At 47.4% G+C, this 20,609-nt stretch overlaps 1 protein-coding gene and 1 non-coding gene across 2 annotated transcripts in view; both read left to right on the top strand.

Annotated features, from left to right (window-relative positions):
• The first annotated feature begins 808 nt into the window (after positions 1–808).
• LOC114599758 (peroxidasin homolog) overlaps positions 809–20,609 on the top strand; it is a 66,190-nt gene continuing 46,389 nt past the window's right edge. The window contains exons 1-2 of the mRNA XM_028735450.2: positions 809–1,685; positions 17,296–17,367. Of these exons, the coding sequence (XP_028591283.2) occupies positions 1,390–1,685; positions 17,296–17,367 (368 nt within the window). The 5' untranslated portion in view covers positions 809–1,389. The remainder of the gene's footprint in view (positions 1,686–17,295; positions 17,368–20,609) is intronic.
• Positions 13,844–13,959, top strand: LOC114600002 (U5 spliceosomal RNA). Its single transcript, XR_003707415.1, has one exon. It is a non-coding gene; the product is annotated as a U5 spliceosomal RNA (small nuclear RNA).

The raw sequence follows: 20,609 nt of genomic DNA, 5'->3' as shown, positions 1-20,609 counted from the left end.
TGTGGGTAGCTATTATCTTTTCACTGGTGCATGTTTTACTGCTGGTTAAGGACCAAAGGTGCTTGAGTTGACATGCCCAGCGTGCTAAGAAAAGGAAGAATAAGAAAGAAAGAAAGAAAGAAAGAAAGAAAGAAAGAAAGAAAGAAAGAAAGAAAGAAAGAAAGAAAGAAAGAACAGTGCACTTGAGTCTCCAAAAACCAATGGCTCAAATGGGAGCATTAGGCAGCTTGAATAGAGCAGGATTTATCCCCTGCCAACAGCTGATGAGTGGATATTAAATCCTTGGCTAAGGGAGCCCCTTCCCTGCTGGGAACAGGTGTGTGCAGCCAGTGCAGGATTTAATCCTGTCCTCCCAACCAGCTGAAGGTCAGGTGGATGTGGTTTGAGTAAAATGGCCTCAAGATCCAAATTGAAGTCCCTAGTGGACCAAGATTGGTGCATGAACCAGAGTTTCCTAGTCTTGCTTGCTCTAGAGCAGTGGTTCTCAACCTGTGAGTCCCCAGATGTTGTTGGACTACAACTCCCATCATCCCTGAGCTCTGGCCTTGCTAGCTAGGGGTGATGGGAGTTGTAGTTCAACAACATCTGGGGACCCACAGGTTGAGAAAGGCTGCTCTAGAGTTTTCAGAGTTCATGACTGTTTATGAGACTGAACACGGTGGTTTCAGTGGTTGGGCCTAATGCACTCCTAGCCCGGGTTTGGGAACCCCAGGGCACTCTAGATGCTGCTGGTCTGGTGTTCCCATCAACCCTGATCATTGGTTGTGCTGGTTGGGGCTCGTGGGAGGTGGCTTCAAACAACATCTGGAGGACCAGAGGTTCCTTACCACTCCTACAGCACCAGGCACTCCCAGGAGGTCTCCCCTCCAAGTACTAACCTGTCTGGACCCTGCTTAGCCTCCAAGATCAGGGCGGTTTGCCTAGAGACAGGTATGCCCCCCATGTCATAGCAGTTTGGTGCACCTGCAGCATGCAAGCCCTTGTGAAAAGTGCTTGTTGGTGATGCTCTGGTGAAAGAGTACACCAGCCATTAGCAGTGTCTCTTAGAGTCTGCTACATCTGTGCTCCAAGGGTGATGGTGCCTTTGCCCTTCCACCACTGCATCTCTTTAGAAACAACGACTGGGTCTCCAAGATCCCTCTGCAAAGCAGGCTTCTCTCTCCCACCCCCCTTGCTGATCTTTGGGTCCTAAGACCCCCCCTGCCACCCAGGGAAAACGAAGAGTTCCTGCTAATCAGGCTGGGAGCCAAGGCAGAATTAACGAGGAATCTGCTGTGGAGAGCAGAGCCCAACTGGGGTCGCAGTTTGATTTTCGGATGTTGTATGTGCATCGTAAGCTGGGAGGGTGGGAGTTGGCCTGTCAGACTGCCTTAACTTAATTGGAAACATATGCCCGTGTGTGTCCCCACCTCCTCCTTCCTCCCCCCTTCTCCTCCTCCCCGTCCCTCAAGGCTGGGAGATTTCGGTCTGCTTCTTTGCAGCTCAGAATCTGGGGAACTTAACATCCCTGCAAACACCATGCTGGGCAGAGCCGCAGGCCTCCTCCCCAGCATCTACCTGGTGCTTCTCTTACCTGTCTCAGCCAGCTCCTGCCCCAGCCGCTGCTTATGCTTCAGAACCACAGTCAGATGCATGCATTTGATGCTGGAAACCATCCCTGAAGTCCCACCACAGACCAATGTCCTGTAAGTACCACTTTCCTTTGGGGATTCTCCTCTGGGTGTTAAACTGTGTGCGCCAGTTTAGCGGAGTGCCGCTAGAGCTGGGTTTGGGATCCGGAAGGTGGGAGGGTCAGGTTCCACCTCTGCCACAGACCCGCGGTGTGGCCTTGGGCAAATTACTGTCTCATGGTTGCAGTTCCTTGCCTCTACATGGGAGAGTGGACCTACTTTGGGGAGTTGTTGTGGCACCAAAGACATTCACATTTCTGGAGAAACTATTGGAAATTACAAGTTCCCCAAGGTTGTGGGGTGTGTGTGTGTGTGTGTGTGTGTGTGTGTGTTTTATTGGTTACAAAGTACTGGAAGTTGCTTTGCCGAAAAGAATTCTGCAAATAGGGGGAATGAGCAAAAGCAATATTATTCCTACGGCACCTTTCATGCACCAAGCACTTGAGAAGCAGGAAAAGAAAAGGTCTCTGTCTCCAAGGAGTTCACAGTCCACCGTTTCACATGGAAAGGAGGAAAGTCGGAGCTTAACAAGGGAAGAATGTGCAGAAATGCACTCACCATGTTTAGGTTTTGCTGCGGTTGGCGGGGCAGACCCCGGGGTGGGGGGAGTTAAGCAAAGGATTTGCAGAAAGGAAGAGATGTTTGGAGGATGTTCTAAAATAGCATGCACTTTTAGTCTGGAAGGGGATCTTTATGTGACTTGAAAGGTGGCTTGGGATTCGTTTGTTAAGAGCATCTATTTCCTTCCAAGTGCTTATTCCATGTCCTGGTCACAGTCCCTTGCTCATCTGCTTTTAAATGTGGGGTTTTAAAGTGGGGGACCCGAGCAGGTGGCCTCGTCTAAGCAACATGAAATGAGATGTCAGCTGGGGGAGTCCCTCCTCTACCTTGTTCCTTGGAGTGTGCTTATGTGTTCGTCTGCGTTTGTGTGAGTCGAAGGTAGACATTTTCACGTGAAAACGACACAGCTGTGATTCCTTCGTTGCTGGATGTTGGACTTAGATGATCCTTTGGGGGAAAGTGGCTATATAAAATGAATTAAATTGAATAATGGGCTAAATACAATAAGGTTAAAATTTGGGATAAGAACTTGTTGAAATAAACAAATGGAAATGGAATACAAGAAGGGGAGGCGTGGGGAAGTCTTGGAAAGATGTTATTGAAAGTAAGGTTTAAATGTAAATGTTTTCTTTTTTCTTTTTCTTTTTCTTTTGGATTTTTTGAAAATTTCAATAAATATGTTATTAAAAAAAAAATAGATGATCCTTTGGGGCCATTCCAACTCTACAATTCTGTGACAGATGCCCTTGTGCATCTCCCGCTCATTTAAATGCATCTCCTTGTAAAGAACTTCTGGGAAGATTGTGCCCAAAGTTTTGATGTCTCCGGGCTGGTGTTGGGTAAAATCCTATGGTCAGAATAGCCTATCCCTCCTGTGGAAAGTGGAAAACTCTGCTGTGTGTGTGTGTGTGTGTGTGTGTTCATTCGTTCAACATAACGCCAGTCTTGCATTTCTAAAAGCAAACACATGTGCTTTCTAAACTTCTTTGCACTTTCAATGTTCCAGTTTCCTTTATCTTTAAGCCGCAGCTTAACGTTTGGAGGGTGGGGTGCAGACAGAGCGAATGAACACAGTCCTCATTGAACCAACTCCAGCAGAAATATACAGGGGTACCTGTGTGTAAACCTGCAAAATTCCCGAACGTCCACTGGATTGGGTGTGGTGTGTGTGTGTGTGTGTGTGTGTGTGTGTGTGTGTGTAGCTGAGGAAGTCCATGCAAAGTGGCTGGGAGAGGGGAGGAATGGGTGAAACTGACACGGCTGGAGAGGAAGGAAGTTGCCTTAGCAAGTCTGGGTCTGAGTCTCAAACTCCCAGAATGAAAGCACCGGGTAGGGGGGAGTGCATTTCTATGGCCGACCAACATCTGACAGAAGGAAAATAGGTACGCTTGTTTTCAGCTAAATGAACAAAAAGGTCCATAGTATAGTATCAAGGAAGCCAAATGGGCAAGCCACATCCAGGGCGTCTGCCAGCCCTTTTTCAGAAACATTAGCTGTAAGGCGCACGTTCAAGCTACCAAGTGTTCTTCCACATGCTCCTGGCATAGATGTGACTGTGGAGTTTCTTGTTTTGCATTTTTTGGTTCAAGGTTCATATAGCATCTCAGCCCTCTCTTTAAACATGGGAAACTGCCTTATGCAGTCTCAGCCTATTGGTCAATCTAGCTTGGTACTGTCTACATGGGCTGGCAGCAGCTCCCTAGAATTTTCTGGCAGAGAGTCTTTTCCAGCTCTGTCTGGAGACGCCGGGGATAGAACTTGGGATGTTCTGCATGCAGGGCAGATGCCCTACCACTAAGCCACAGCCCTTGTGTAAGTTGGGAGAAGCAGCAGCCCTGAACAGGAGAGGAGGCGAATTTGACCCCAATGCCTGCCGCAGGTTTTGCTGATCTATCGAATCAGCATTAAACACTGTTTACAAAAGGCTGTCATAGGGACGCGGGTGGCACTGTGGGTTAAACCACAGAGCCTAGGGCTTGCCGATCAGAAGGTCGGTGGTTCGAATCCCCGCCACGGGGTGAGCTCCCATTGCTCGGTCCCTACTCCTGCCAACCTAGCAGTTTGAAAGCATGTCAAAGTGCAAGTAGATAAATAGGTACCGCTCCAGTGGGAAGGTAAACGGCGTTTCCGTGCACTGCTCTGGTTCTCCAGAAGCGGCTTAGTCATGCTGGCCACATGACCCGGAAGCTGTACACCGGCTCCCTCGGCCAATAAAGCGAGATGAGTGCCGCAACCCCGGAGTCAGTCATGACTGGACCTAATGCTCAGGGGTCCCTTTACTTTTACCTTTCACAAAAGGCTGTCAGGGGTAAGTCCTCTGTTTGAAGATTTCCATTTGTTTGTTTCATTTATATACCATCTTTATCTTCTGAGGATCTCAAGGGGGGCGTACATGGTTCTCCCCATTTCACCCTCGCAACAACCCTGTGAGGTAGGTTAGGCTAAAAGATGGTGACTGACCTAAGGTCACCCAGTGAGCCTCATGGCTGAGTGTGGATTCGAACCCTGGTCTCCTGGGCCCTAGCCCAACACTCTAACCATCATGCCACACTGGCTCTCATTATTATCATTTATTTACAAAGTGCTGTCCAGACCAGGTCTGATTTAAAAGCACCCCAAGAAGGCCTTGTAGTTGCCCATCATTCCTAAGCACCTGGGCAGCAGACTGAGCAGATACGCTTAGTTATTTATTTCATACAATGAATACACCGATTGATTGTAAAAAAAAAAAAAAAAGGAAGAAGAGAAAAACCTCAAAAAGTTTACCCCCAAAAAAGCATTTTTCACTTGGCATGTGGACCCCACTGTAGTGAGATACATCATATTCCTCTTCAAATCATTATTTTATTTCTTTATATACTGCTGTGTCATTAAAAACAACAACGCCAAAGTGGTTTACAGCAGTAATGTAAAGGGACCCCAACCATTAGGTCCAGTCGTGACTGACTTTGGGGTTGCGGCGCTCATCTCGCTTTACTGGCCGAGGGAGCCAGCGTACAGCTTCCAGGTCATGTGGCAAGCACGACTGAGCTGTTTCTGGTGAACCAGAGCAGCACACGGAAACACGTTTACCTTCCCGCCGGAGCGGTACCTATTTATCTACTTGCACTTTGATGTGCTTTTGAACTGCTAGGTTGGCAGGAGCAGGGACCGAGCAACGGGAGCTCACCCCGTCATGGGGATTCAAACTGCCGACCTTCTGATCAGCAAGTCCTAGGCTCTGTGGTTTAACCCACAGTGCCACCTGCGTCCCTACAGCAGTAAAACCGTGCAATAAAAACTATATTAAAAAGTTAAAGTCAGATACCAATTAGCCATTACAGACAGTGGCTTAGCATGAGTGACATTTCCTCATCAGTTCTCCAAGGGATTGCTGCAACTTGGATTGTGTACATTTTTGTTCCAGGGACCCTGAAGTTCCTTAAAAGCTCACCAGAAGTTTCTCAATAGGGAGGGAGGGATAATTGAGAAGGTGTTTCCTGGAAACGATAGGTTTGCTTTGCAGAACATCTCCTATGGGTCCCTTTTTTTGGCAATTCGAACTGCAGGTGCAGGAGGGAGAGCAAGCCAGATTGAGATGCAGCAGCGGTGGAGGAAATGGTTAAAGCCCCTCTAACCCCATGCCAGGATTAGGTCCCAGTCCGGATTAGACCCCCACCACCCGCCTGCAATCCCCTCCCGCTTTAGTCAGCATGGGCCAGAGCTTATTATCAAACCACAGAGCCTAGAGGTTGCCGATCAGAAGGTTGGTGGTTCGAATCCCTGCGATGGGGTGAGCTCCCATTGCTCAGTCCCTGCTCCTCCCAACCTAGCAGTTCGAAAGCACGCAGTGCAAGTAGATAAATAGGTACCACTCTGGCGGTAAGGGAAACGGCATTTCCGTTCGCTGCTCTGGTTTGCCAGAAGTGGCTTAGTCATGCTGGCCACATGACCCGGAAGTTGTACGCTTGCTCCCTCGGCCAGTAAAGCGAGATGAGCGCCGCAACACTAGAGTCGGTCACGACTGGACCTAATGGTCAGGGGTCCCTTTACCTTTTTACCCCATGCCAGGATCCCAGTCCAGATTAGGTCCCCTGCGCCTGCAATCCCCTCCCGCTTTAGTCAGCATGGGGCGGAGCTTATAATCAACAGAGCCTCAATGAGCCAAACACTGGAATGACCTGCAAACCAGTACAAATACTGCAAAATGGTACAAAAACATGTAAGTTACAGTGGTACCTCGGGTTAAGAACTTAATTCGTTCCAGAGGTCCGTTCTTAACCTGAAACTGTTCTTAACCTGAGGTACCACTTTAGCTAATGGGTCCTCCTGCTGCTGCCAGGCCACCGGAGCACAATTTCTGTTCTCATCCTGAAGCAAAGTTCTTAACCCGAGGTAATATTTCTGGGTTAGCGGAGTCTGTAACCTGAAGCGTATGTAACTTGAGGTACCACTGTACTACAATTCACACGTGCTCAGCGCCTGAATAAGGAGCAGGAGAAAAGCCTGTTGCTGTTACAGGACTGACCCTGCATATGTACTGTATACATTTAGAGCGCGCACACACACCCGAAGAATCTTGGGAACTCTAGTTCACCCCTTACAGAGCTAGAATTCCCAGCGCCCTTAACAAACTACAATTCCCTGGGTTCTTTTTTTTCTGGAGGGGTGCTTTAAATGTATGCTGATCAAACGTGAATCATCCAGATACCCACCAGCGCACAGCTGTCCTGAGATACAGCCTCCGTTCACACAGAACGTTACAGCATGGTCCAACAGACTTGTGTGACTCCTCAAATATCCCCCAGACACCTTTACACCACACAACCAATTCTGTGGCTGATGCCTGGGGCAGTTCCTTGCCAAAAAAGTCAATCCCTGATCAGAGAAAGTCTGAACACCACTGTCCCCAGTTCTCATAACACCCCCCCCCCCTGCTGCTGCCAATTTTTAAACGTCTTCCTTGGAGAAGCAGTCCGCTCAGAGGTTGTATGCAAAGCCGGGTCAGGGTCCTCGATTCTTATTATTCTGGCTTGCACGCATGTCCTGCCCCTTGCAGTTGGAACATGCAGAGGTCCTGGCTCCCACTGCAGACTGAAGCCAGCAACCCGCTTAATGAGAAATCCCTCTTCATCCCAAAACAGAAAGGGCAAATGGACAGAGAGGTCAGCGCTGAAAGTATGTGATGGATATGTGTTGGCTGCGGCCTGTTCCTCCGGAGCAACAGCAGTCCAGATGTGATCTGGCAGGACGGAGCCAACAGCTTGCAGAAAAGCAACAGCTGTGGACCGTTTGTGCAGACAGTAAGCTTTCGAACCAAGTAGGTCTTTGGCCATTTGTCTCGCAGTGTCACATTTGGGTGGGTTATTTTTTTAAAAAAGGCCAAGTTTAAGGATAGATGGAAAAGAGAGGGATATCTGGCTGGAAAGGTGGTGGCAACTCACAGATCCTACGCTGGTGAGATGTAGAAATTAGCCCAGGCATGGAGAAATTGATAAGAGGAAAAGCATTTCTCCTCTCATAGCACTAGAAACCATGGACATTCATTGAAGCTGAATGTTGGAGGAAGATTCTTTTTTTTCCCTTTTTTCTTTTTTAAATTTGCATTTTATTTATTTGTTAACATTCTTATATTACGTCGGTAAACATTGTCATATTACATTACTTACTATAATTTCCAACATGTATACAAAAATTATATACAAATTCTATATACCTAGGAAAAAATGAAATAAAACAAAAGAAAGAACAAAGAGAAAAAACAAAAAATCATATACATACCCACACACTAGATTTCCTGTCTTTCCGGTTGTATATTCCTGTTTTACAAATGAGTGTACTCTTATTATTGCACATTTCTTTACCTTTTATCCAATACATTCCTATATCAATATGTGCTCTTAGTCTTATTTCTCAACTCAGTCTCACTCCAACGCCAATCAAATGCTAGCATAGATAGCGAAGCTTTACTGTATTTTTGAACATATGTTTTATATCTATCCCACTTTTCCATAAATTTTTGATTTGAATTGCCTCTCAGGGTATTTGTCAACTGCGACATTTCAGCAAATTCTTGTAGCTTGCTATACCAGTCCATTATTGTTGCGGCTTCTTGTTCCTTCCACCCCTTTGCCACCAAAGTCCGAGCTGCGGCCGTTGCATATAAGAATATCTCCCTAAAGGCCTTCGGGATGTCCCTGCCAACAATGTTGGAAGATTCAGGACAGATGAAAGAAGATTCAGGAAAGATAAACTATGGAACTCACTGCCACAAGAAGCTGTGATGGCTACCAACCCGCATGGCTTTAAAAGATTGGATAAATTCATGGAGGAGGAGGAGGAGGAGGAGGAGGAGGAGGAGGAGGAGGAGGAGGAGAGGGCTCTCAATGGCTTTGTTCTGCCTCCACGATTGGAGGCAACAATGCTTCTGAACGCCAGTTGCTGGAAACCACAGGCGGAGAGAGGGCTCTTGTGTTCGAATCCTGCTTGAGGGTTTCCCACAGGCATCTGGTTGGCCACTGTGAGAACTGACCCGATCCAGCAGTCTCTTTTGTGTCCCTATGGTTTTATTCCCTCACTTCCTGGCAAATAGAAGGGGAAGAAATGGAGGCAGTGAGAGATTTTACTTTCTTGGGCTCCATGATCACTGCAGATGGTGACAGCAGTCACGAAATTAAAATACGCCTGCTCCTTGGGAGAAAAGCAATGGCAAACCTAGACAGCATCTTAAAAAGCAGAGAACTCACCTTGCCAACAAAGGTCCGTATAGTTAAAGCTATGGTTATCCCAGTAGTGATGTATGGAAGTGAGAGCTGGACCATCAAGAAGGCTGATTGCCGAAGAATGGATGCTTTTGAATTATGGTGCTGGAGGAGACTCTTGAGAGTCCCATGGACTGCAAGAAGATCAAACCTCTCCATTCTGAAGAAAATCAGCCCTGGAAGGGCTCACTGGAAGGACAGATCCTGAAGCTGAGGCTCCAATACTTTGGCCACCTCATGAGAAGAGAAGACTCCCTGGAAAAGACCCTGATGCTGGGAAAGATGGAGGGCACAAGGAGAAGGGAACGACAGAGGATGAGATGGTTGGATAGTGTTCCCGAAGCTACGAACATGAGTTTGACCAAACTGCGGGAGGCAGTGGAAGACAGGAGTGCCTGGCGTGCTCTGGTCCATGGGGTCACGAAGAGTCGGACACGACTGAACGACTAAACAACAACAACAATGTTACATGCAGAAGTAGACTAAGGTCTGGTTTGTACATGCCCCTCCATACAGAGCCCATTTGCAGAAACGTCTGAATTACTGCTATTCATGCACATCCAGAAAGGGACGCGGGTGGCGCTGTGGGTTAAACCACAGAGCCTAGGACTTGCTGATCAGAAGGTTGGTAGTTCAAATCCCTGCGACGGGGTGAGCTCCCATTGCTCAGTCCCTGCTCCTGCCCACCTAGCAGTTCAAAAGCACGTCAAAGTGCAAGTAGATAAATAGGTACCGCTCCGGCGGGAAGGTAAGCAGCGTTTCCGTGCGCTGCTCTGGTTCGCCAGAAGCGGCTTAGTCCTGCTGGCCACATGACCCAGAAGCTGTACGCTGGCTCCCTTGGCCAATAAAGCAAGATGAGCGCCGCAACCCCAGAGTCGGCCACAACTGGACCTAACGGTCAGGGGTCCCTTTACCTTTACCTATGCACATCCAGAATTTCCATTAAGGCTCTCAAAATGATGTACACCAGCCTTTGACAACCTGGCACTCCCTAGGTGTTTTGGACTACAACTCCCATGAGCCATTCTGGCTGGGGCTGATGGAACTTATAGTCTAAAACATTTGGAAAGCACCAGGTTGGCAAAGGCTGGTGTGCATCATTCTACCCTTACCACTCATTTCACCCTAGTAGATGTTGTGGACACAACTCCCATCAGCCCCAGTGAGTGTGGTCAATGATCAAGGATGATGGTATTTGTAGTCCACAACAACTGTGCTAGGCAGATCCTTACTATTCCCAAAGAATAGGGAAACCCAGATGGGCAGGGTATAAATTATTATTATTATTATTATTATTATTATTATTCCCATTTTACAGATAGAGAACTGAACCTGCAAAAAGATATCTCCTGCCCATAATCACCCATCACTCTCCCTTGGCTCATTCTACATCCAAAGGTATCTTCCATTTAAATACATCCCTTTTTTTTGGCCTTGCTGTTACCAAAAAGTACAGAAAATGTTTTACTTAGAAATAATTCATTTGCAGTTGTGGAGTTCAAGAGCCTGAAGCTGGAACGCAGCCACCTCCTGTATTCTGGCCCCTTCTTTGGCTCCGCTAAACCTTCTAATTAAAATCAGGTTCTACTCCTGCTGTTCAACCTGTGCATTAAACTAACCAGATAAAAATAAAGACAAGGTATGTGTGTGTGCAATGCGGGGGGAGAACATGGAGATGGGAATTCACTTAACATTACTTAGGAAGTTTCTTTCATTATTCATTTATTTGCCTTCAGTTTTGGCCGCGCCAGTCTGCAAGAGGTTCAGGGTTGCAATGACTGCAGTAAAACTAAGTCCAGACAGTTGCTGATTTGCAGGTGGGATTCATTCGCATACCAGTGAATTAAGCTTGTGCGATTAAAGAGGATTTGGCACTCTTGCAAAAAAACAAGCCTGCTTCCAAAAGACACCACGCAAGTTATTTCCAGACTACCTGTTAATTGAGCATGGCCCTGAACTGTTTTGCACAATTTTTTTGCCAGGAGGCAAACTCAGCTATTCAGTGGGCATATTAATTCTGATTTGATTGCAGGGAGGTTAGACAATGCTGCATTGGGGAAAAAATGTTTCTTTATTTATTCATTTTTGTTTTTGTTCTTATTTTTATTTTCATTACGTTTATATTCCCCTTTCATTCCAGGAGCTCAAAGTAGCATATATACTTCTTCTCCTCCCCATATTATCCTCACGACGACAACAACAACCTTATGAGGTGGGTTAGGCTGAGAGTGAGTAACTGGCCCGAGGACACCCAGTGAGCTTGATGGCTGAATGGGGATTCAAACCCCAATCTCCAAGGTCTGACACTTGTTGCAGGAAACGCGCCCCGCCCCCCAATCATTCAGTTTGTACAAACTCGACACACTCACACACGACATATGCGATGCTTCTGTTATAAATTCATAGAAAATCCCCCGTACATCGGATCTGTACCGTTCCACTTTTATTTTGCTCTATGAAGGAAGGACTATCAAAGGGGGAAGGTTTGATACAGGGCAGCCATAATCCCTTGAGCGTACCAACACGTCCGCAGGAGCCCTACCCAGTTGGCATGCCAACCTTGATGGTCCCAGACAGAAGTCTGTCAAGGTCACAAAGGACTTGCATATGGGAGTGGATTCAGCACGGAGTGGAACAAAGGGCAGTGATCAGCTCTTCCCTCTGGGGACAGGAAACTGCAAACTCCCCTTTGTCCTCTGGAAAGTACTCATGGGGAGGGGGAAAGGTGGAACCGGCCAGGTGACAAGACACTCAGGTTACCACCACAACTCCTCCCTCAACCCCTCCTTTTTGTGATGTGTCAATGATATAGTCATGATGTAGTTCTAGGAGTGTAGCTGGGGGATTAGTAGCTAATAAAAGTTGGGGTCTCCTTTTGTTCAGGGCTTCCATCTTGTTTCACCTGGTGGCAGGTGGGAGTCCTGTCGCGACAGTCTTCCATAAAGACCAAGCCTACTGGCTGCTGTTTTGCTCTGGTATTCCTGGCTGGTGTCCTTGCTTTTTGTCCAAGGGAGCCCTCAGATTTCTCCATTAATACACTCTAACCACTGCACCACACTGGCTGCCTTCGTTATCCCGCACATTGTGCTGCATGTCCCCCTTCAGTTTCCTACCACAAAAAAGGCAGGTTTTAGGTGCATCGGAACACCAGATCAACTTTGATTTGTGTCCCACCTGGAAAGAGCAACGATCTGCGAAGTGCGCTCAGACTTTTGGCAGAACAAAAAGTGACAGGGGAAACGCACGCTGGAAAAGCCGGTGTTGCCTAACCTCCCGGCAAACTTTGTGCCAACAAGGCAGAGTGAAAGCTCAATAAATCTGTTGCCTGGAAGGGAGCGGAGATACTGCAACCTGGACACAGAGCAGAGAGGGGTCAGTTCCAGATATCCAGGACTTTTGCTGTGACGCCTAAGGTCACACCCCAGCCCCAACAATAACTTTAAAGTGCTCTTGTATACCACTTTAAACAGGTACGGCTTCCCCTAAAGGATGCTGGGAACTGTAGTTTCTTAAAGGGTGCTGTAACCCTCCAATGTTTTGACTTTGCCCACCTCCCATGGTGCACTATTCCATTGTCTCTCGAGGCAGATGGGTGCCAACAATATTAAACAATTATATAGCTACAGTTCCCAGCATCCTTAACAAACTACAGTTCCCAGGATTCTTTGTGGGTAAAGGTAAAGGGACCCCTGACCATTAGGTCCAGTCGTGACCGACTCTGGGGTTGCGGCGCTCATCTCGCTTTATTGGCCAAGGGAGCCGGCGTACAGCTTCCAGGTCATGTGGCCAGCATGACTAAGCCGCTTCTGGCGAACCAGAGCAGCGCACGGAAACGCCATTTACCTTCCCGCCGGAGTGGTACCTATTTATCTACTTTCCTGCCGGAGTGGTACCTATTTATCTACTTTCACTTTGACATGCTTTTGAACTGCTAGGTTGGCAGGAGCAGGGACCGAGCAACGGGAGCTCACCCCGTTGCGGGGATTCGAACCGCTGACCTTCTGATCAGCACGTCCCAGGCTCTGTGGTTTAACCCACAGCACCACCCGCGTCCCATCACCACCCGCGTCTACTTTGGGGGTAGTGAACGTTAAAGACTTATATGAGTTCTTTACAAATTGGGGCAGGAGATGTGACCTAAGGACTGTACACTTTCCCCCACTTTCTCCTGCCCCTTTCCGGGAAAGTGGGGGGTGGGGGTTTGATAGTACAGAGTATCTGGAAGGTGCTAGCATGACAAGATTGCCCCTAGGACAGTGGTGGCCAAACTTGTAGTTTTGGGACTACAATTCCCATCATCCCTGATCACTGGTCTTGTTAGCTAGGGATGATGGGAGTTGTAGTCCTAAAACAGCTGGAGGGCCAGGTTTGGCCACCACTGTCCTAGGGAGTACAACAGGTCCACTCCCCCCAAAAAATAAATAAAAATACATATCTGAGGTTCTGCCCCCCTTAACAAAGGCCAGCCTCCCCTAAAATCCTGGTCACGCACATTTAACAAGCCGCTGTCAAGCGAAAAATCAGCATTTCCCTGTGTGTAAGTTTATGTGCGTGTATCTATATTTTCTTATCTCTATGGTTGCTCAATACCAGCTTTGCGCGGGCGGGGCCGAGAGCCGGGAAGCCCTCATTAGCATTCGTTGGAACCATGATGCATTGCGCGCAAGGGAGCCGGTTTTCCCTCCGTGGTTTTCGCCGTTAACGCGAACGGCTTCTACTACCGCAGGAGAAACATTGAAGCCATCTTTATTTTTCACCTTTTCACCTATAAAAAAGTGTTTTTCGGGGCGGGGGAAAGAGGAAATATTGGATCACCGTAATCTCAGTGGCAGGCGCCCGCGCAGTGGCGGGGCTCGTCGGCTTGCGAAGAGCATACTCTGGTTTCACCTCAGATCGTATAAATCTTTCGCCTTTTACTAAAGATTTCCGTGGGGAGGAACATTTATGAGTTTTCAACTAATTTTTTGAGGCCTTGCTTCGGCAGGGCTGCCTTTATGTGTCAAAAGAAAGAAAATATTCTTGTAACTTTTTATTTAGGTGCACAGTTTTTGGTGCACCATTCTAACGCTTCCAAGAATGGAATGCGTAGATATTTTCATTTCTTTGCTATGCATTTTCTTGCACCTTTTTCTATCCATGTTTCCTGCTGTCCCATAATGCAGGCAATCGTGGTTTGGGTTTCTCAGCCACCATGTGAGCAGTGCATTTGACCATGTGCAGAGTGTCGTCACCGTGTTTGTTTTAACTGGGTTTCATAAACAAGAATAATGTTATACAAATAAGTTTCCCCATGTCATTTGTATAGCACAAAAATAGCATAATAAATGTGGAAAAATATCTGCAACATACGTTTCGTTCCTAGTGGTCAATGTATAATTTCTTGGTTTATGAACTGAAACAATTAGGAAAGTGAATACTTGCATTTCCTTGGTTGTAAGAGAGGCTGGGTGTGGCTGTAGTGAGAATTTGTTTTTGTGGGTGAGCAGGGTGTGAGTGTGTATTTTTTAATCTAGTTAGCCAGATTGTCCTCACCATGTTGAACAATTGAATGCAGCAACCTAGGCTTCTCACTCTTTTACGTTTCTCTATAAATCCTCCCTTTCCCTGCCTCCAATTATTTTTACTATTACCTTGAGTCCCTGTCAGGGGAAAAGGAGGGAAATAAATAAAATAAATAAATTTATACCTCTCCTTTTTCCCTGACAGGGACTCAAGGCGGGTTACAGATAACAATAATAACGTCTAAAAACAGAGGAGGGGGAAAAAAAACCATTAAAAAGCATTGGCAGAATGCCAATCTATTAAAAGCATACAGTTAATTACGGTGAAAACAGCACGGCGCCAGCCCTTCCATCATATTTATTTTTTATTAAAATTATTTCTGCAACTGCCTTTCTTTTCAAGGAACTACCACGGTGGCTTGCAGAACAATAAAGCAGCAGCAATACCTAGCGATACAGCAATAAGATCCAGATCAATGATTAGCAATAAATCAATTAGCATTGATCACTGCAGTATGAGAAACCCGGAGGCCGTATGAAAAACCAGGAAAAAGGTTTTGAGAAGAGGTTTGCTTCACCTCCACTGTAGACGTTATACCTTGATAGTCTGGAAATTAGACCTTTGGAGTCTTCAGGGCTGAAATCAAAGGTCGATTCTCAAGATTCCTGCACGGATATAATTCTATGATTCGATGTGGTTTAACCATCACTTGCGAAAGGGCATTATCATGCTGCTCAGCAGCTGCTGTGCATTTTTAGCTTTCAGTGTCACCGAAAAACCCTACACATTTTGTCAAGAAGTTCAGGAAAGGAGGCCTACACACACACACACACACTGCTCTGCTGCAGCCTGGAGACCTCCAGATGTTTTGGACTCCAATTCACATCAGCCGCCCAAAAAGCATGGTCAGTAGTAAAGGATAATGGTCACAGGTTTACCATCAATGCTCCCATGGGCTTTGCAGGGCAGTAGAGCATCGCCCCATGGAAGAGGGGACTGTCACATGGAAGAGGGGACAAGCTTGTTTTCCCCTGCTCTGGAGGGTAGGACTCGAACCAAGAGCCTCAAGTTACAAGAAAGGAGATTCCGACGAAACGTTTGGAAAAACCTTTCTGGCAGTAAAGGTAAAGGGACCCCTGACCATTAGGTCCAGTTGTGGCCGACTCTGGGGTTGCAGCGCTCATCTTGCTTTACTGGCCGAGGGAGCCAGCGTACAGCTTCCGGGTCATGTGGCCAGCAGGACTAAGCAGCTTCTGGTAAACCAGAGCAGCACACGGAAACGCCGTTTACCTTCGCGCTGGAACGGTACCTATTTATCTACTTGCACTTTGATGTGTTTTCAAACTGCTAGGTTGGCAGGAGCAGGGACCAAGCAACGGGAGCTCACCCCGTCGCGGGGATTCGAACCACAACCTTCTGATCGGCAAGTCCTAGGCTCTGTGGTTTAACCCACAGCGCCACCCGCGTCCCATTCTGACAAAGTGGAATGGACTCCCTCAGGAGGCTGTGGACTTTCCTTCCTTGGAGATCTTTAAGCAGAGTTTGCATGGCCATCTGTCATGGATGCTTTAGCTGAGATTCCTGTATTGCAGGGGGTTGGACTAGATGACCCTTGGGTCCCTTCCAGCTCTGGGGTTCTATGATTCTAGAGTGGCTAGAGCTAGTGCAGGCCAGAGCCCTGTCGCCCTTCTCAGCAGAAGGCCATACAACACCCAGAATAAGGTGTGAATAAGCTTCTAGGGCAGTGGTGGCCAAACTTGGCCCTCCAGCAGTTTTCGGACTACAATTCCCATCATCCCTGATACTGGTCCTGTTAGCTAGGGATGATGGGAGTTGTAGTCCCCAAACAGCTGGAGGGCCAAGTTTGGCCATGCCTGTTCTAGGGGCAGCTCAGCGCAAGAGAATACCTGTCTCTGTTTGACTTTGCTTCTGCATAAGTGAAATCGCATAAAATGGGGAGCACCCACTAAACACCCTTTAAACGCCCTCTCTGGCACCCGCTCTTCAATCTGTACCAAAAATATTGTATCCAAAAATATCCACAGCTAGATCTGAAGCTTTTTCAGGAGGCTGGAGGACCTAAGGAGAAGTGGCTGCTGCTTCTGCGCTGTTTCGTATGCCAACTGTTAAGCGGGGAGGTTGAGCAGCCTAAATTAGGCGTCAGCAAACTTTTACAGCAGAGGACCAGTCCACTGTCCCTCAGTCCTTGTGGGGGGCTGGACTATATTTTTTTTTTGGGGGGGGGTGGAATGAACAAATTCCTATGCTTCACAAATAGCCCAAAGATGCATTTTAAATAAAAGCACACATTCTACTCATGTAAAAACACCAGGCAGGCCCTACAAATAACCAAGAGATATATTTTAAATAAAAGGACGCATTCTACTCATGTCAAAACACACTGATTCCCAGACCATCTGAGGGCCGGATTTAGAAGGCAATTGGGCCAGATCCGGCCCCAGGGCCTTAGTTTGCCTACCCATGGCCTAAACAAAGCCCTGCTGGGCCTCCAGTCTTTTCGGAGCTTCCTCTGCCCTCACTGACATCCTCTTTGGGTTCCGGGGAGGGTCTCCTTGCGAGCCAGAAGGACTCTCCTGTTCCCTCCCGCCATTTCCCGGTTTGGATTGAATTATTTATTTCCCAGTGCCGTGCACAAGTTGGTCGCACGTAAGGGGTGTGTGGAACACCTGTACCAGGCTTTCTGCAGGGAGTATTTTGGAGGCGCATTTACGTTTCACGTGTGGATCTGATGTCCGCCACCTCCTGCACACGTAGAGCCCACATGTGACTGATGGATTGAGAGGTTCTCCTTTGCTTTCCAGGGATTTGCGCTTCAACCGCATCAAAGCCATCCAGCCTGGAGCCTTCAGGAATCTGAAGAATCTCAACACCCTGTAAGTGCTCAATCTTCCTGCACCTTACCTAAAATGGGAATCCAAAACCCAGAGGCGCAGCTTAGCTTTGCTCTGTGGGCCCCCCGATCCAAATCTGACAGAAATAAGCCGGCTGGCTCGCGCACACAGAGGCGAAGTTGAGAAACGGTATGCTGGGCGGCTTTCAAGCCAACTTTATTTTTGGCTCTGGCCTCCGTAAGCAGTATCACCTGCTCGGTTGTTTTTGGACAGGTTCGAGTTTGTGTCGGATCTCAGATTTTAAACAGCTGAGGTGCTTGGCTCCAGAAATCGCTGGATCCTCGGAGCACTCTTGGCGAGCCGAGGTCCTTTCAGGATAACAGCACATCTGCAGGCGTCCGGGATGAGTTCGCTTCGAGCGACTTCCATGCTGCGTTCAATTAGGAGGCGGGGAATGAATTAGCACTTGGTGCAATCCTACATATGGGTCTGTCGCAGCAGAACCCTCCAGCTACAACCACGCTTTTGCTCGCTGGCTCAGTCCCTGGTCTCTTCCCAAAGGACCACCCCAAAGGGCCATCGCCCTTTGGCACCGATCCTTTGGCAATCACCCCGGCACTTTTTCTGGCTCCAGTCAGAATGCCCCAACCCAGATGTTCTTACTGGGTGGCTGCAGTTTCTGGCAGTGGTGCTCCAAGCAGACTGCTTTGGGCCGATGGTCCTCACTGCAGAATGCAAGAAAGTTTGGAGGGGGTGACGGTTTAAAAACACAATCCTGTGTGAGTGCCTGGAGGCAGCTGGAGGATGGATGGTAGCTAACAGACTGAGGTTGAATCCTGACAAGACAGAAGTACTGTTTTGGGGGGACAGGGGGCAGGCAGGTGTGGGGGACTCCCTGGTCCTGAATGGGGTAACTGTGCCCCTGAAGAACCAGGTGTGCAGCCTGGGGGTCATTTTGGACTCACAGATGTCCATGGAGGTGCAGGTCAATTTTGTGTCCAGGACAGCTGTTTATCAGCTCCACCTGGTATGCAGGCTAAGATCCTACCTGCCTGCAGTCTGTCTCACCAGAGTGGTGCATGCTCTAGTTATCTCCCGCTTGGACTACTGCAATGTGCTCTATGTGGGGCTACCTTTGAAGGTGACCCGGAAACTGCAATTAATCCAGAACGCGGCAGCCAGACTGGTGACTGGGAGTAGTCACCGGGACCACATAACACCGGTCCTGAGAGATCTGCATTGGCTCCCAGTATGTTTCCGAGCACAATTCAAAGTGTTGGTGCTGACCTTTAAAGCCCTAAACAGCCTCGGTCCTGTATACCTGAAGGAGCGTCTCCACCCCCATCGTTCTGCCCGGACGCTGAGATCCAGCGCCAAAGGCCTTCTGGCGGTTCCATCGCTGCAAGAAGCCAAGTTACAGGGAACCAGGCAAAGGGCCTTCTCGGTAGTGGCGCCTGCCCTGTGGAACGCCCTCCCTTCAGATGTGAAGGAAATAAGCAGCTATCTTATCTTTAAAAGACATCTGAAGGCAGCCCTGTTTAGGGAAGTTTTTAATATTTAATTCTGTATTATTTTTAACACTTGATTGGGAGCCACCCAGAGTGGCTGGGGAAACTCAGCCAGATGGGCGGGGTATAAATAAATTATTATTATTATTATTATTATTATTATTATTATTATTATTATTATTCTCCCTTAGCTCCCTTTCAGCAGCAGCTCTCTCAAGGGAGACACGGTCACCTGTGTCTTCTCCTTCTGAGGTTGAGCAAGAGTAGTTGAATTGCTAAGAGGGGTGCAAACTGTAGTCCAGGCATGTCCAACTGGTTGATCACGATCTACCAGTCGATCATGGGGTGCCTGTGGTCGATCATTGTCATTGCAGGATCCTGATCGATCCCTCCCCAAAAAAGCTCAAGAACTGTGGCTCTTCCACCACAAACAAAGGTCAACAGCTTTGGTATATCCAATGGGTATAAAAAGGTAAAGGGACCCCTGACCATTAGGTCCAGTCGTGGCCGACTCTGGGGTTGCGGCGCTCATCTCGCTTTATTGGCTGAGGGAGCCGGCGTACAGCTTCCGGGTCATGTGGCCAGCATGACTAAGCCGCTTCTGGCAAACCAGAGCAGCGCACGGAAACGCCGTTTACCTTCTTGCTGGAGTGGTACCTATTTATCTACTTGCACTTTGACGTGCTTTTGAACTGCTAGGTTGGCAGGAGCAGGGACTGAGTAACGGGAGCTCACCCCGTTGCGGGGATTCAAACCTTCTGATCAGCAAGGCTCTGTGTTTTTACCCACAGCGCCACCCGTGTCCCTTATCCAATGGGTATACTGCCAGTTTATAGTGGGAGTAAATCGCAGCCTCTTGGCAGTTGGACATGCCTGCTGTAGTCAATTAAATACCCTGATCCTTTAAACAGCAGCTTTTTTTAGAAAGGGTTGATTCTTTCAATGGAAAAACGTGTAGTTTCAATGCCATCTTGGAACGTTTTAGTAACAATAATAGTAATTTTATGATTTTTACCCCGCCCATCTGACTGGGTTGCCCCAGCCACTTTGGGCGGCTTTCAACATATATAAAAGCGTAATAAAACATTGAACATGAAAAAACTTCCCTATACAGGGCTGCCTTCTAAAAGTCATAGAGTTATTTATTTTACATGCTTGAAATCTCTCAGTTCCACATTGCTCTTTCATTGATTTTTGGTTATGCTTTCGCGTTCATGATATATCGCTTGCTTTTTGGACTATACACCTCTTAGAGATTTTTGAAATACTGTAGTAAGCAATTCATAAATTCCTTTAAATAAAATAAAATAAATTGAAGAGTGGTTAGGTGCCGCAGTGGTTAGAGGGTTCGTCATCACAACCCATTTATTTGTATGTCAGTTCTCCGAAGAATTGGGCCCATGGTGGCTCACAGCCTATCAAATGAACAACAATAAATATAACATTTTTAATTTTTAAAAAAATGTATTAGGAACAATAGGAAATGATCCTAATGTCAGTAACGCAAAAGGAAAATTGATTCAACACAGTACTAAAAACAATAGGGCTTTGCAAGGGAGGGGGCAGGGATCCACTGGATTTTGAGTTAGATCTGCTGCCGTTGTGTGACAGCACAGGGCCTGATTTGATCTGGTTAGAATAATAGAACCATACAGTTGGAAGGGATCCCAAACCCCTGCTATGCAGGAATCTGCCTGCCTCTCTGCCTTCCATCCCAGAGGATGGAAGATCTTTTTATTTTTCAAAAAAAAAAAAATATATTCATTTTATAACACA

This window comes from Podarcis muralis, chromosome 5, assembly GCF_964188315.1.
Source record: "Podarcis muralis chromosome 5, rPodMur119.hap1.1, whole genome shotgun sequence".
NCBI classification, from domain to species: Eukaryota; Metazoa; Chordata; class Lepidosauria; order Squamata; family Lacertidae; genus Podarcis; species Podarcis muralis.
Note: the sequence above shows the minus strand (reverse complement) of the source record. Positions and strands in the feature narration are given on the sequence as shown.